Source organism: Hyperoodon ampullatus, assembly GCF_949752795.1.
Source record: "Hyperoodon ampullatus genome assembly, chromosome: 18".
Lineage (NCBI taxonomy): Eukaryota > Metazoa > Chordata > Mammalia > Artiodactyla > Ziphiidae > Hyperoodon > Hyperoodon ampullatus.
The window spans coordinates 55,774,668-55,786,141 of record NC_136931.1 but is presented as its reverse complement, the minus strand read 5'-3'; the positions used below and the strand labels follow the sequence as shown (position 1 = coordinate 55,786,141).

The 11,474-nt window shown below is 52.7% G+C and overlaps 1 protein-coding gene across 1 annotated transcript; it reads right to left on the bottom strand.

Moving 5' to 3' along the window:
• Positions 1-941: 941 nt before the first annotated feature.
• FLT3LG (fms related receptor tyrosine kinase 3 ligand) lies at positions 942-10,838 on the bottom strand. The gene is made up of 7 exons (XM_079723760.1): positions 10,777-10,838; positions 10,073-10,192; positions 9,358-9,411; positions 9,013-9,156; positions 8,397-8,535; positions 3,985-4,166; positions 942-1,155 (listed from the first exon to the last, which is right to left on the bottom strand). Exons 1-7 carry the CDS (start codon positions 10,807-10,809, stop codon positions 943-945), a joined length of 885 nt encoding a protein of 294 aa, XP_079579886.1. The 5' UTR covers positions 10,810-10,838; the 3' UTR covers position 942.
• Positions 10,839-11,474: the final 636 nt, after the last annotated feature.

Sequence of the window (11,474 nt, the reverse complement as noted above, 5' to 3'; positions counted from 1 at the left end):
TGCGCAGAAAGGCCCACTGGAAGGCGGGTCGTCTTTCGACTGTCCAATCAGTATCGTTTCTATCGAACCTAGGCGGCCATGGCTGTGCCGGGCGAGATCACGTGGGGTAGGAGGGGACTCTTCGGGGGCGGGGCTGCTCAGGCTCTGTTGCCGTATTTAGGAGGGGCTGGTAATCCTCGCGCGAGTTGTCCGCTGTGTTTGCGGTGGGGCGGGGGCGAGAAGGGTGGAGGAAAAGCGCTCTTACCCACTAAAGCGATAATACGTGTAGACCCACAGTGGGCAACGAGGCTTGCCCTTTAGCGCTCAGTCTAGGCTTAGAGATCTGGATTCCGGTGCCTGTCCGGCTTCCTTGTGATCAGGCTAAATCCCTGGCCGTGTATGGGCCTGTGTCCTCACCTGTCAAAAAGGTGGAGATAGTCTTCCCCATGAGATCTAACGTATGAAGGAATGACTTCTAGTTGCCTGAGAGCTCCCCAAAGGAGCTTCTCACTTTCTGGACTTTATGGACAAAGCCTTTGCTTTGGCGGTGCCCCTTGACTGGGATGCCCTCCCCTCCACCCCCGCCTTCTAAAATCTGGCTTGAGTCCTTCTCTCTAGAGAGCTTCCCTGTTGTCTCAGCCTGGCTCAGGTACATCCTCGGGGCTCCCACAGTGCCTATGCTACCTCCATTAGAGCGTGTGTCATCCTGTACTGGGGCTCTCTGGGGCCCCTGTCTTCTCCCCCATGGACCAGGAACCCTGAGAGGGTGGGGCTGGTTCTCATTCACGTCTGGGTCCCAGCCCTGCCCTGCACTGGCCCTGGGGCCCAGGAGGCCTCAGAAAATAGGTATTGAATGAAACACTGCATTAACTGAAAAACCAAGACCCAAACCCAAACTGCCCCATCCACTCACCCTGTCCCATCCACAGACAGGCCTGGCCAGAGCTGGTAGAAAAGGATGATTTATATACAATTTGCTGGGGACAAGGGCTTTGTACAGAGGGGGGAGGGTGAGGCCGGGGCTGCTGCTGGGTGCTGGCGTTGCCTCCATCCTGGGGAGACAGTGACAGGAGCAATGTGGCCAAGGAAAGGACCAGTTTCTAGCTGACTTCCTCCAAGTTCCGACTCTGTGTCCTCGGGCAGGTGACTCCTCTCTCTGGGCCTCAGTGTCCTCCTCTGTAAAATGGGATGATAGATGACTCAGTGGGCTGTTTGAGGCTCCGTGGATAGAGGAGAGGAAAGCACCAAGCTCAGGGCTTGGCACAGTCTTAATGCCAAAAACAACTCCATTCACCCTGAATGCTCACTATGTGTTTGGGCATCACTGGCCAAGAGAACTAACTCTCTGCAACCATGAGAGATCTGCGCTCTCCAGGACAGCTGTGATACCAGCCACGTGTGAATACTGGGGATTCTAAATGTGGCCAGCAAAACTGAGACACTGAGTTTTTCATTTTACCTAATTTAAACTTAAACTAATAGTGTGGTTATTGGGAGAGTGGGAAAACAGTGTGTGAACAGGGACAAGGGTAGGAGGAAAACTTCTCAATTGAAAATTGTATCTCGGGGACTTCCCTGGTGGTCCAGTGATTAAGACTTCGCCTTCCAATGCAGGGCGTGCGGGTTCAATCCCTGGTCCTTGGTCCCTGGTCGGGGAGCTAAGATCCCACATGCCTTGCGGCCAAAAAACCAAAACATAAAACAGAAGCAATATTGTAACAAATTCAATAAAGACTTAAAAAAAAAAAAAGATAGAAAATGTGTTTAAAAAAAAAAAAGTTGTATCTCAGACTTCCCAGGCGGTCCAGTGGTTAAGACTCTGCGCTTCCACTGCAGGGGGCACAGGTTCAATCCCCGGTCAGGGAAGCTCCCGCGTGCAGCGAGGCGTGGCCAAAAAAAAAAAAATTGTATCTCAAAAAAAAACCAAAATCTCAAAAAAAATTGTAATAAAAAGTACTGCCCAGGACTTCCCCGCTGGCGCAGTGGTTAGGAGTCCACCTGCCAATGCAGGGGACAAGGGTTCGAGCCCTGGTCTGGGAAGATCCCATATGCCGCAGAGCTATTAAGCTCATGCACTACAAGTACTGAGCCTGCACTCTAGAGCCTGTGCTCTGCAATGAGAAGCCCTAGCACCACAACAAGGAGTAGCCCCCGCTCACCACAACTAGAGAAAGCCCGTGCATAGCAACGAAGACCAAATGCAGCCAAAAAAAAAAAAAAAGTACTCCCCAAAACAAATGCTGACATGAAAGATCATTTAATTTAGAAATTTTTCCGTGAACCAGTTATTGGAAAACTTCTGTAGGTTTCAAAGAACTTGAGTATACGAATCTACTTATGCAACTGTAAATTTCATGGAATCTAAATACTGATCAAATATTTCTGATAAAAATTTCGCATATGCATTGAGATGTGCTGTGAGTGTAGCATACACACTACATTCTGAAGACCTGGTATGAAAAAAAGAATGTAAAAATATCTCATTGATAATTTTTTAAAGTATTGATTACATGTTGAGACATTTTGGATACACAGGATGAAATAAAATATATTCTTTTTTTTTGACCATGCCACTGGGCTTACGGGATATTAGTTCCCCAACCAAGAATCAAACCCGTGCCCCCTGCAGTGGAAGTAGAGTTCTAACCACTGGACCACCAGGGGATTCCCTAAAATACATTCTTTGTACTAACCTGCTTATTTTTACTTTAAAAAAAGATTCAGCTACTAGAAAATTTAAAATCACATGTGTGGCTTATATTCTATTTCCTTGGACAGCATTGCTCAAAGGGTTTTTTGTGGTCCCTTCCCTTAACCTCTCAACAACTCTATGGTAGAAGGATTTTATTAGAGTCTTTTGTACAGATAAGGAAACTGAGGCAAAAGAGTGAAAGGCACAGAAGCTGGAATCAGAAGGCCCAGAGTCAAATCTTGGCTCTGTCACTCACGAGCTGTGTGACTTTTGGCAAATGATTTACCTCTCTGGGCCTTGGTTTCCGCCTCTGTGAAATGGGGATAATAATGGCACCAGCCTCTCAATTAAGTGAGTTAATTTGTAGAAAGCTCCAGCACAAGACCTGAGACACTGAGGCACTCTACGTGTGAGCCACTGATGCCAGATGTCTTTTGTTCGATCCCTCTGAGCACGTGGGGAAGCTGGGTCCTCCACTCCCTCCTCCCTTGGGGCACCACCCACCTTCTGCCCCCCGACTGGTCCCCAGGTTTGCCTCTGGGGCTTCCTCTTCCTGCTGCCTTAGGTGAGAAGTCCCAGCTCCCTTACCTTGCCTTTGAGGCCTAGATGTTGCTGTGCCATTTTCAACCCCCCACCCACCCACCCCAGGCTGGGCGAAGTTGCTAGAACACCCTGACCTTTTTCACACCAGGAGGGCTTTGCAGAGGCGGTCCCCTTTGCCTGCTCCAGGAGGCCGCTCTCTCCTGGCTTGCAGACTCCTGTATCCAAATATCTCCCCGGAGGAGGTTGGGGTGGGCGGTGTCCTCATGCCTGCAGGTCCCCACTGAGCTCACTGTCTTTCCTGAATCTCCCTCCTCCCCCCAGGTGCCCCACTGGGCCAGACGCAGCGTCCTCTGCTTGCGCCACCTCCCCTTCCCCCTTCCTCCCACCCCCGACCAAGCCTGTCAGTCTCCAGCCCCATCCCTCCCGATGATCCCTGACCGTCCCCGTGGTCCGGCCCTGGCTCAGGCCTTGTCCTCTCTCCCTAAACCCTCGCCCAGCAGCCTCCTCTTTGGCCTCCAGTCTGCTGTCTGTTCCAGTCTGTCCCAGTCTGTCCCCCTCCATGGCCCCAGAAGGGTCTTCTTGCATCTGGACTGACCCACCCCTTCCCTACTCAAGGCCCCCCCACCGCCCCCGCCACACATGCCACCCATGCCAACACCAAGTCCAGGGTCCTCAGCTTGATGAGGAGTCAGTGCTCCAGGCGGGGCACCAATGGCCCCCAAAGGATCAGCTGACTCCGGCCACGCCCTCTGCCCACCCCACTGGCTCACCCGCTCCCCAGGGTAAGGCATCCTCTGTCTCTTCCTTCGCCAGTGCAGGCACCAGGCAGCGGCCAGCAGCAGGAGGGCCACGGGCAGCAGCAGCAAGAGAAGCAGAAGAGGGGCCTGCGGGGCCGGCAGGGATGTGGCCCCCAAGGCCCCGGGACTCCTTGGGGGCAGCAGGGTGGAGGAGTCTGCCAGGAGAGAGGAGGCTGGGTGACTGAGAAGAAGGGCCAGGCCAGGGAAGGAAAAGCAGGCCTGCCTGGTCCTGCTGTGTGACCTCAGGTGGGCTGCTCACTTCTCTGGGCCTCAGTCGCCTCATCCATAAAATGGGGATAATTATTGTATCGACTTCATAAGGTTGTCACAAAGATTAAATGCATGAATATACCAAAAGTCCTTAGAACAGTGTCTAGCACATAGTAAGGTTGAATTTTATTTATTGTTTAAAGCCATTAATAACTTTTTATTTCAAATATATCATTTTACTTTTTTTTTCTTTTTGCCCACACGGCATGTGGGATCTTAGTTCCCCGACCAGGGATCGAACCCAGGCCCCTGCCAGTGGAAGTGTGGAAGTCCTAACCAGTGGACCTCCAGGGAATTCCCTACATTTTATTTTATAAAGGGACAAATGTGTGTCTAGTGCTTATGTATCGATTTGCTTATTTGTCTTCTTCCCCCAATAGTCTATGAGCTACACGAGGGTGACAGGAGCCTTATTGCCAGAACCTACTACTTAGTGCTTACTAAATAATAGTTTAATTTACATAAAGTAAGTATCTGAGTGGATGAATGGACAGATAATAGAACAATGAAAGATACAACGTGTGAAGCTATGATGTCTCACAAGCCCCACTTGATCTGGACCCCTTTGTTCCTTCTGTACCCTCACCCCCCACCTTCTCCCCTTTGCTTACTTGGCCTCAGCCACTGGGACCTCCTCATGATTCCTTAAACAGGTAGGCAGGGCCTTTGCACTGGCTGCTCCCTTTTTCATAATTTTCAGTGACTTTCCAGCTAACCACCTCAGCCCATGATTCCATCACCCTGTTTTAATTTGCCTGCATGGGGCTCGTTACACTCACTTTCCTGATTAATTATATGTTTACATGTTTATCGTCTGTCTCCTTGATTAGCAGGTCAGCCTCCCATGGACATGGACTTGATCTTGTTCTGTGCTGTGTCTCCAATGCCAGGCGCCAGGGAGATGGTTAATAAAGGTTGGTTGAATGAATGATTAGTGATACATGTAAATACAAATGACAACGTTAAGTATAAATGACTAGGACTTCTCGGGTGGCACAGTGGTTAAGAATCTGCCTGCCAATGCAGGGGACATGGCTTCAATCCCTGGTCCGGGAAGATCCCACATGCCGCGGAGCAACTAAGCCCATGCACCACAACTACTGAGCCCGCTCACCACAGCTACTGAAGCCCACGCGCCTAGAGCCCGTGCTCTGCAACAGGAGAAGCCACCGCAATGAGAAGCCCGCTCATCGCAACAAAGAGTAGCCCCCGCTTGCCGCAACTAGAGAAAGCCCGCGCGCAGCAATGAAGACCCAACACAGCCATAAATAAATAAATAAATAAAAATATATAAATGACTAAATGATTGGAAATGCAGGAAGAAACTGAGAAGAATATAATTAGAGTGGGAGGTTTTCTTATGTCCCCCCACCCCCACCCCCTGCACGGCTTGCGGGATCTGACCAGGAATGGAACCTGTGCCCCCTGCAGTGGAAGCATGGAGTTCTAACCACTGGACTGCCAGGCAAGTCCCTAGAGCGGGAGGTTTTTAACCATCCCTCTCAGAACTTGACAAATTTTGTAGACAAATATAACAAAGACAGAAAGTCTCTGAATAATACCAAGATAAGGTTGATAGAATATATACACACTGATTCAACCCTGATCGTACCAAAAAAACCCCCAAAATCTATTATTTTCCTAAGACGTTGTTCAGTTACAAAACTGATTATATACTTGGTTGTAAAGGAAACCTTAATAAACTGAACAAGTTAAGTTTTCACAGGGCGTGGTCTCTCGTCATATTCCAATAAAGTTATTTCACTTTGAAACTTATTTTTTTTTGGCCGCACCGCGTGGCTTGCAGGATCTTAGTTCCCTGACCAGGGACTGAACCTGTGCCCTTGGCGGCAAAAGCTCAGAGTCCTAACCACTGGACCACTAGGGAATTCCCCACTTTGAAACTTTAGGGCTGGCCCATCCAATATGGCGGCCACTTGCCTCATGTGGCGATTAAATGCATGACTTGCAGCCAGTCTGAACTGAGATGTGCTGTCCATCTAAAATACACACCAATTCTTAAAGACTTAGTAGGGAAAAAAGGATGTGAAATACCTCATTAAGTAATTTTTAAAAATATTGATTATGTGTTGAAATGATATTATTTTGGGTTAAAATATATTGGGTTAAATAAAAAATATTGAGTTAGTAAAATTTCTGGTTTAGGAACTTCCCTGGCGGTCCAGTGGTTAGGACTCTGAGCTCTCACTGCTGAGGGCCCTGCTTCGATCCCTGATCAGGAAACTAAAATCCCACAAGTTGCAGGGCATGCCCCCCCCAAAATTTGTGATTTAAATATTATTTTAAAAATTGTAAAATTATGAGAATTCAAGGGACTTCTCTGGTGGTCCAGTGGTTAAGGCTCCACTAAATAAATAAATAAATTCAATAACATCACAGAATTCCCGGGTGGTCCAGTGGTTAGGACTACGTGCTTCCACTGCAGGTGGCACGGGTTTGATCCCTGGTTGGGGAACAAAGATCCCACAAGCCATGCAGCACAGCCAAAAAATAATAATAATAATAGTAATAATAAATTCAATATCATAGAGAACAGATTACTGGCTGACAAGGGTTAGGAAGGGAGTTTTAGGACGAGATCTAGTTGCACAAACTCACATGTGGTTACACAAAGCTACATGTGTGATAAAATTACATAGACACACATACATACACACACACACTCTCTCTTTTAGGGGTTGAATGTGTCCCTCAAAATTCATACGATGAAATCCTAACCCACGGTACCTCAGAATGTGCCCTTATTTGGAGATCAGGTCTGCAAAGAGGGGATTAGGTTAAAATGAGGTTGTTAATGGTGGGCCCTAATACAATATGACGGGTATCCTTATAAGAAGGGGAAATCTAGACACAGAGATATGCATAGGGGGAGAGTGCCATGTGAACATGAAAATGGCCATCTATAAGCCAAGGACAGAGACCTGAAACAGATCCTTCCCTCACAGCCCTCAGAAGAAGCTGGTCCTGCTGACACCTCAATTTCCCAACTGTAAGAAGATAAACTTCTGCTGCTTCAATCACCTGGTTGGTGGTACTTTGTTACAGCAGCTGTAACAAACTAATACACATACACATGCATGCACGCATATATAACTGGTAAACTCTGAATAAACTCTGTGGATTGCACCCATGTCAACTTCTTGGTTTTGACATTGTGCTATAATTAATGTTACCAAGCAAAAGGTACCACTGGGGAGGCTGGGTGAAGGGTGTGCAGGACCTCCCTCTACAGTTTCTATGCCCCTTTCCTTTGAATCTGTAATTATCCCAACATAAAAAAGTTTAAAAAATAAATCCACCAATAATATGCTAAAAAATAACAAACATTAAGAATCCTGGGGGCTTCCCTGGTGGCGCAGTGGTTGAGAGTCCGCCTGCCGATGCAGGGGACACGGGTTCGTGCCCTGGTCTGGGAAGATCCCACATGCCGCGGAGCGGCTGGGCCCGTGAGCCATGGCCACTGAGCCTGTGCTCCGGAGCCTGTGCTCCGCAAGGGGAGAGGCCACAACAGTGAGAGGCCCGCCTACCGCAAAAAAAAAAAAAAAAAAAAAAAAAGAATCCTGGGTTTCCCTGGTGGCGCAGTGGTTGAGAGTCCGCCTGCCGATGCAGGGGACACGGGTTCGTGCCCCAGTCCGGGAAGATCCCACATGCCGTGGAGCAGCTGGGCCCGTGAGCCATGGCCGCTGAGGCTGTGCGTCCGGAGCCTGTGCTCCGCAACGGGAGAGGCCACAACAGTGAGAGGCCCACGTACCGCAAAAAAAAAAAAAAAAAAAAGAATCCTGAAAAATAAGTGAATTAACCTTTTTTCTTTTTAACTTTTTTTAAACATGGCTACAAGAAAATTTACACTTAAACGTGTGACTCTCATTCTATTTCTATGGCATAGAGCTACCTCAGAGAAACAGGCAGGATTGGTTAATCCCTTCTCAGAGATGGGTAAACTGAGGCCCAGAGGGGGATGACAGGCCCAAAGTCACACAGCCCATAGGAACATGGTGGGGTCTGGGGAGCCCTGAGTGGAAGGGGTGAGGGCCTAGTGAAGGTGGGAGAGGAGGGGGTGGGGCGGTGGGCTATGGGGCGCTGGGCACCTTTACCTGGCTGACACTGCAGCTCCAGGCACCTGGAGAAATTCCGGCGGGTGATCCAGGGCTTCAAGGCCACCAGCTGCTGGGAAGTGTCCTGCAGGAGGTGGGAGATGTTGGCCTGGACGAAGCGAAGACAGCTGGGGAGGGGCTGGGGGCAGGGGAGGGAGACGTCACTACGGCATCACCCCCAGTGTCACCTCAGGTCAAGGGCAAGCCCTGGGTCTCACAGAGAGTTTAGAGCCTTGCTCCCCCAGGTTGCTAGGGGGAAGCCTCCTTAGCAATGTCTAGCAATGCGGTCCAGTCAGACCTGGATCAGGAGGGAGTTTAAATCCCCTCCCTCTCCAGGTTGCTAGGGGTGAGAATCCCTTAGCAACATCCTTCAACAGGGCCTGAGAAACAAACTTAGAATTGGTGCATTGGGCTCAGACCCCTGGCCATCCTCCAGTACTTAGAGAATTGTCACTTCCCAGCACTGAGGGCCCCCAGCAGGACTGGGCTTCCAGCTCCACCTCCCTCAGGCTGCTCAGGTCAAAGGAAATCTCCAGGAAGGCCTAGCAGACCTTTGCTTCCAATCCCTAGGAAAGCATCACGCTCCCCTCACTTGTTCCCCAAGTTCCGGGCTGACCTGGAAGGCACATGAGGTGACGAAGTGTATCTCGGTGTTGACAGCCTCCAGCAGTTTCCCCAGCTGGGACCCAGCCACAGTCTTGAGCCGTCCCATCCAGCGCTGGGCCAGGACCAGACGCCAGAAAGCCCCACAGAGCTCGTCCTGGGGAGAGACCACCCAGGCTCTGGGTCCCGTGGGCGGAGGGGGCAGGGGGCTTAGACTGGTGGGGCTAGGGGCCGGGACTCCAGGGTCCCGGGGGAGGAGGGGGCCGGGTCAGCACACTAGCCTGGCTCCCTGAGGGGTGGTGAATCTTGAATCCCTCCTTCCCACCTCCATCCCGGGCCCCTCCCATCTGTGACTCACGTCCTGCAGGTTGGAGGCAACAGTGACTGGGTAGTCTTGAAGCAGGTAGTCAGACTGCGGGAGAAAACAGGGTCAGGCCTGGCTGCAGACTGGAGGAAAGAGAGCTATGGGGACCTGGGGGCGGGGGGACAGCGGCCCAGAGAGAGGGGGGTGGGACCCAGGGTGGGGAGATGGGGACCCAGAGAGAGGGGTACAGAGACCTGGGGGGGCGGGGACCCAAAGAGAAGGGGACAGGGACCCAGAGAGATGGGGGCGGGGACCTAGGGTGGGGAGATGGGGACCCAGAGAGAGGGGGACAGGGACCCAGAGAGAAGGGGGCGGGGACCTAGGGTGGGGAGATGGGGACCCAGAGAGAGGGGGACAGGGACCCAGAGAGAAGGGGGCGGGGACCCAGAGAGAAGGGGGCGGGGACCTAGGGTGGGGAGATGGGGACCCAGAGAGAGGGGGACAGGGACCCAGAGAGAAGGGGGCGGGGACCCAGAGAGAAGGGGGCGGGGACCTAGGGTGGGGAGATGGGGACCCAGAGAGAGGGGTACAGAGACCCGGAGGGGGCAGGGACCCAGAGAGATGGGGACAGGGACCCAGAGAGAAGGAAGCAGGGACTTGGGGGAGGGGAGCCGGGGACCCAGAGTGGGGAGACAGGGAGCCCCTAGACAGGGGGAACTCAGACCCAGAGACAGAACCTGCGCCTCAGATTTGGAGCAGGGACGCTCACCAGCTTGCTGATGGTGCTGGTGAAGGTGGAGGAGATGGGGCTGTGGGGGAAGGAGCAGTCCGGGGCCCCACGGAGGCCGGGGCTGAGCAACAGCAGCAGCAGCAGCAGCAGCAGGGAGGTCTGCGGACGGCGCGGGGTGAGGGCTCCACTGGCTCCGCCCCGCCCCCTCCCTAGCCGAGGCTGCCCCCTCCATCCCCCTTTTCTCTCTTCCCTCTTTCTCCTTTCCAGCTCTTCCACTTCTCAGCTCCTCCTCCTCTTGGCTCCTGGGTGCCCACCTCTGACCATCTTTCCTGTGTCTCTTTCTGCCTCTGGTCGGGTGCTGACCAGTTTTCACCCTCCTCTGCCCCGTCTGTTTCGCCCCCCACCTCCCCACCTCGAGCCATCTCTCTCCACTTCTGCTCACTTCTGCCCAGGATTTTCTCATCTCTGTCCGTCCCTCTGCCCCTCCATGCTCACCTCTCCTGTTTCTCCCTAGATCTGGGTCCCATCTTTCCCATTTGTACCCACCTCGCTGTTTCTTCCCCCGACCCTTCCCCATCTCTCCCCACCCCCGTCCATCTCCCCGCAACTCTGTCCATCTCCTCCCAGCTCTGTCCCTTTTCCCCACACCCTATCCACCCCAACTCTGTCCATCTCCCCTCTCAGCTCTGCCCATCTTGACACCGCTCTTCCTTTCCCCCACCTTAACCCCCAGGGATACTCACAGTTGGGCTCCAGGCTGGCGCCAGCACTATCATTTCGGCCCGGGGCCCCTCATGCCTGTGGCCGGATCTTGGAAGGGACAGAAGAGCGAGTCTCGGACCCCCGCACCCCAGCCCCTTCCTTGCCCGCCCCTCCCGCCCCTCCCGCCCCTCCCCCTCCCCGCCCCTCCCTCGGTCCTTTGATGTGGCTAAGTTTCCACCTCCTACTCTCAAGAGCTTCCTGCGTGAAGCAAGGTTGTGGTGAAAACTCCTCATCTCCCCTTCTAAGAACCCCGACGTCCGGTGTCCGCAACCCTCCCCAGGCCAGGGACCCAGGAACCCGACCCCCACCCCTCTCCGCTCAGCCCCAAGAGGGGGATCCCGGCCCCGCCCTTCGGGGGCCAGGAACCCCTTTCTCCTCACGCACCAGGCTTGCCCCAGCTGGGTGTGGAAGGGGCCACGCCGGGTGACAGCCAGAGATCGAAAGTGAAAGGAAATAGTGGGGGGAGATAGTGAGCTGGGCGGGGGGGGGGGATCGGGCTGGTGCAAGTGGCGCCATCTGGTGGTGGCAGTGGCAGCTCACGCCGCAAAGGGCGCCTCAGTGGGACTCCCGCTCAAGCGGGCTGAGGTTGGGTTGTTCCCTGGGTGGGGGTGGGGGGTACACAGTGAATGGTGAGCTGCGGTTCCAACATGGATCTGCCTCTAGCTAGAGCTAATCACAC

Coding starts and splice junctions, on each gene's coding strand:
- FLT3LG (XM_079723760.1), bottom strand. CDS start 10,809: ATGATAGTGCTGGCGCCAGCCTGGAGCCCAACT. Junction 9,412..10,072: donor CCAGCACCATCAGCAAGCTG/GTGAGCGTCCCT, acceptor TTTCTCCCGCAG/TCTGACTACCTGCTTCAAGA. Junction 4,167..8,396: donor GGAGCTGCAGTGTCAGCCAG/GTAAAGGTGCCC, acceptor CTCTCCTGGCAG/ACTCCTCCACCCTGCTGCCC.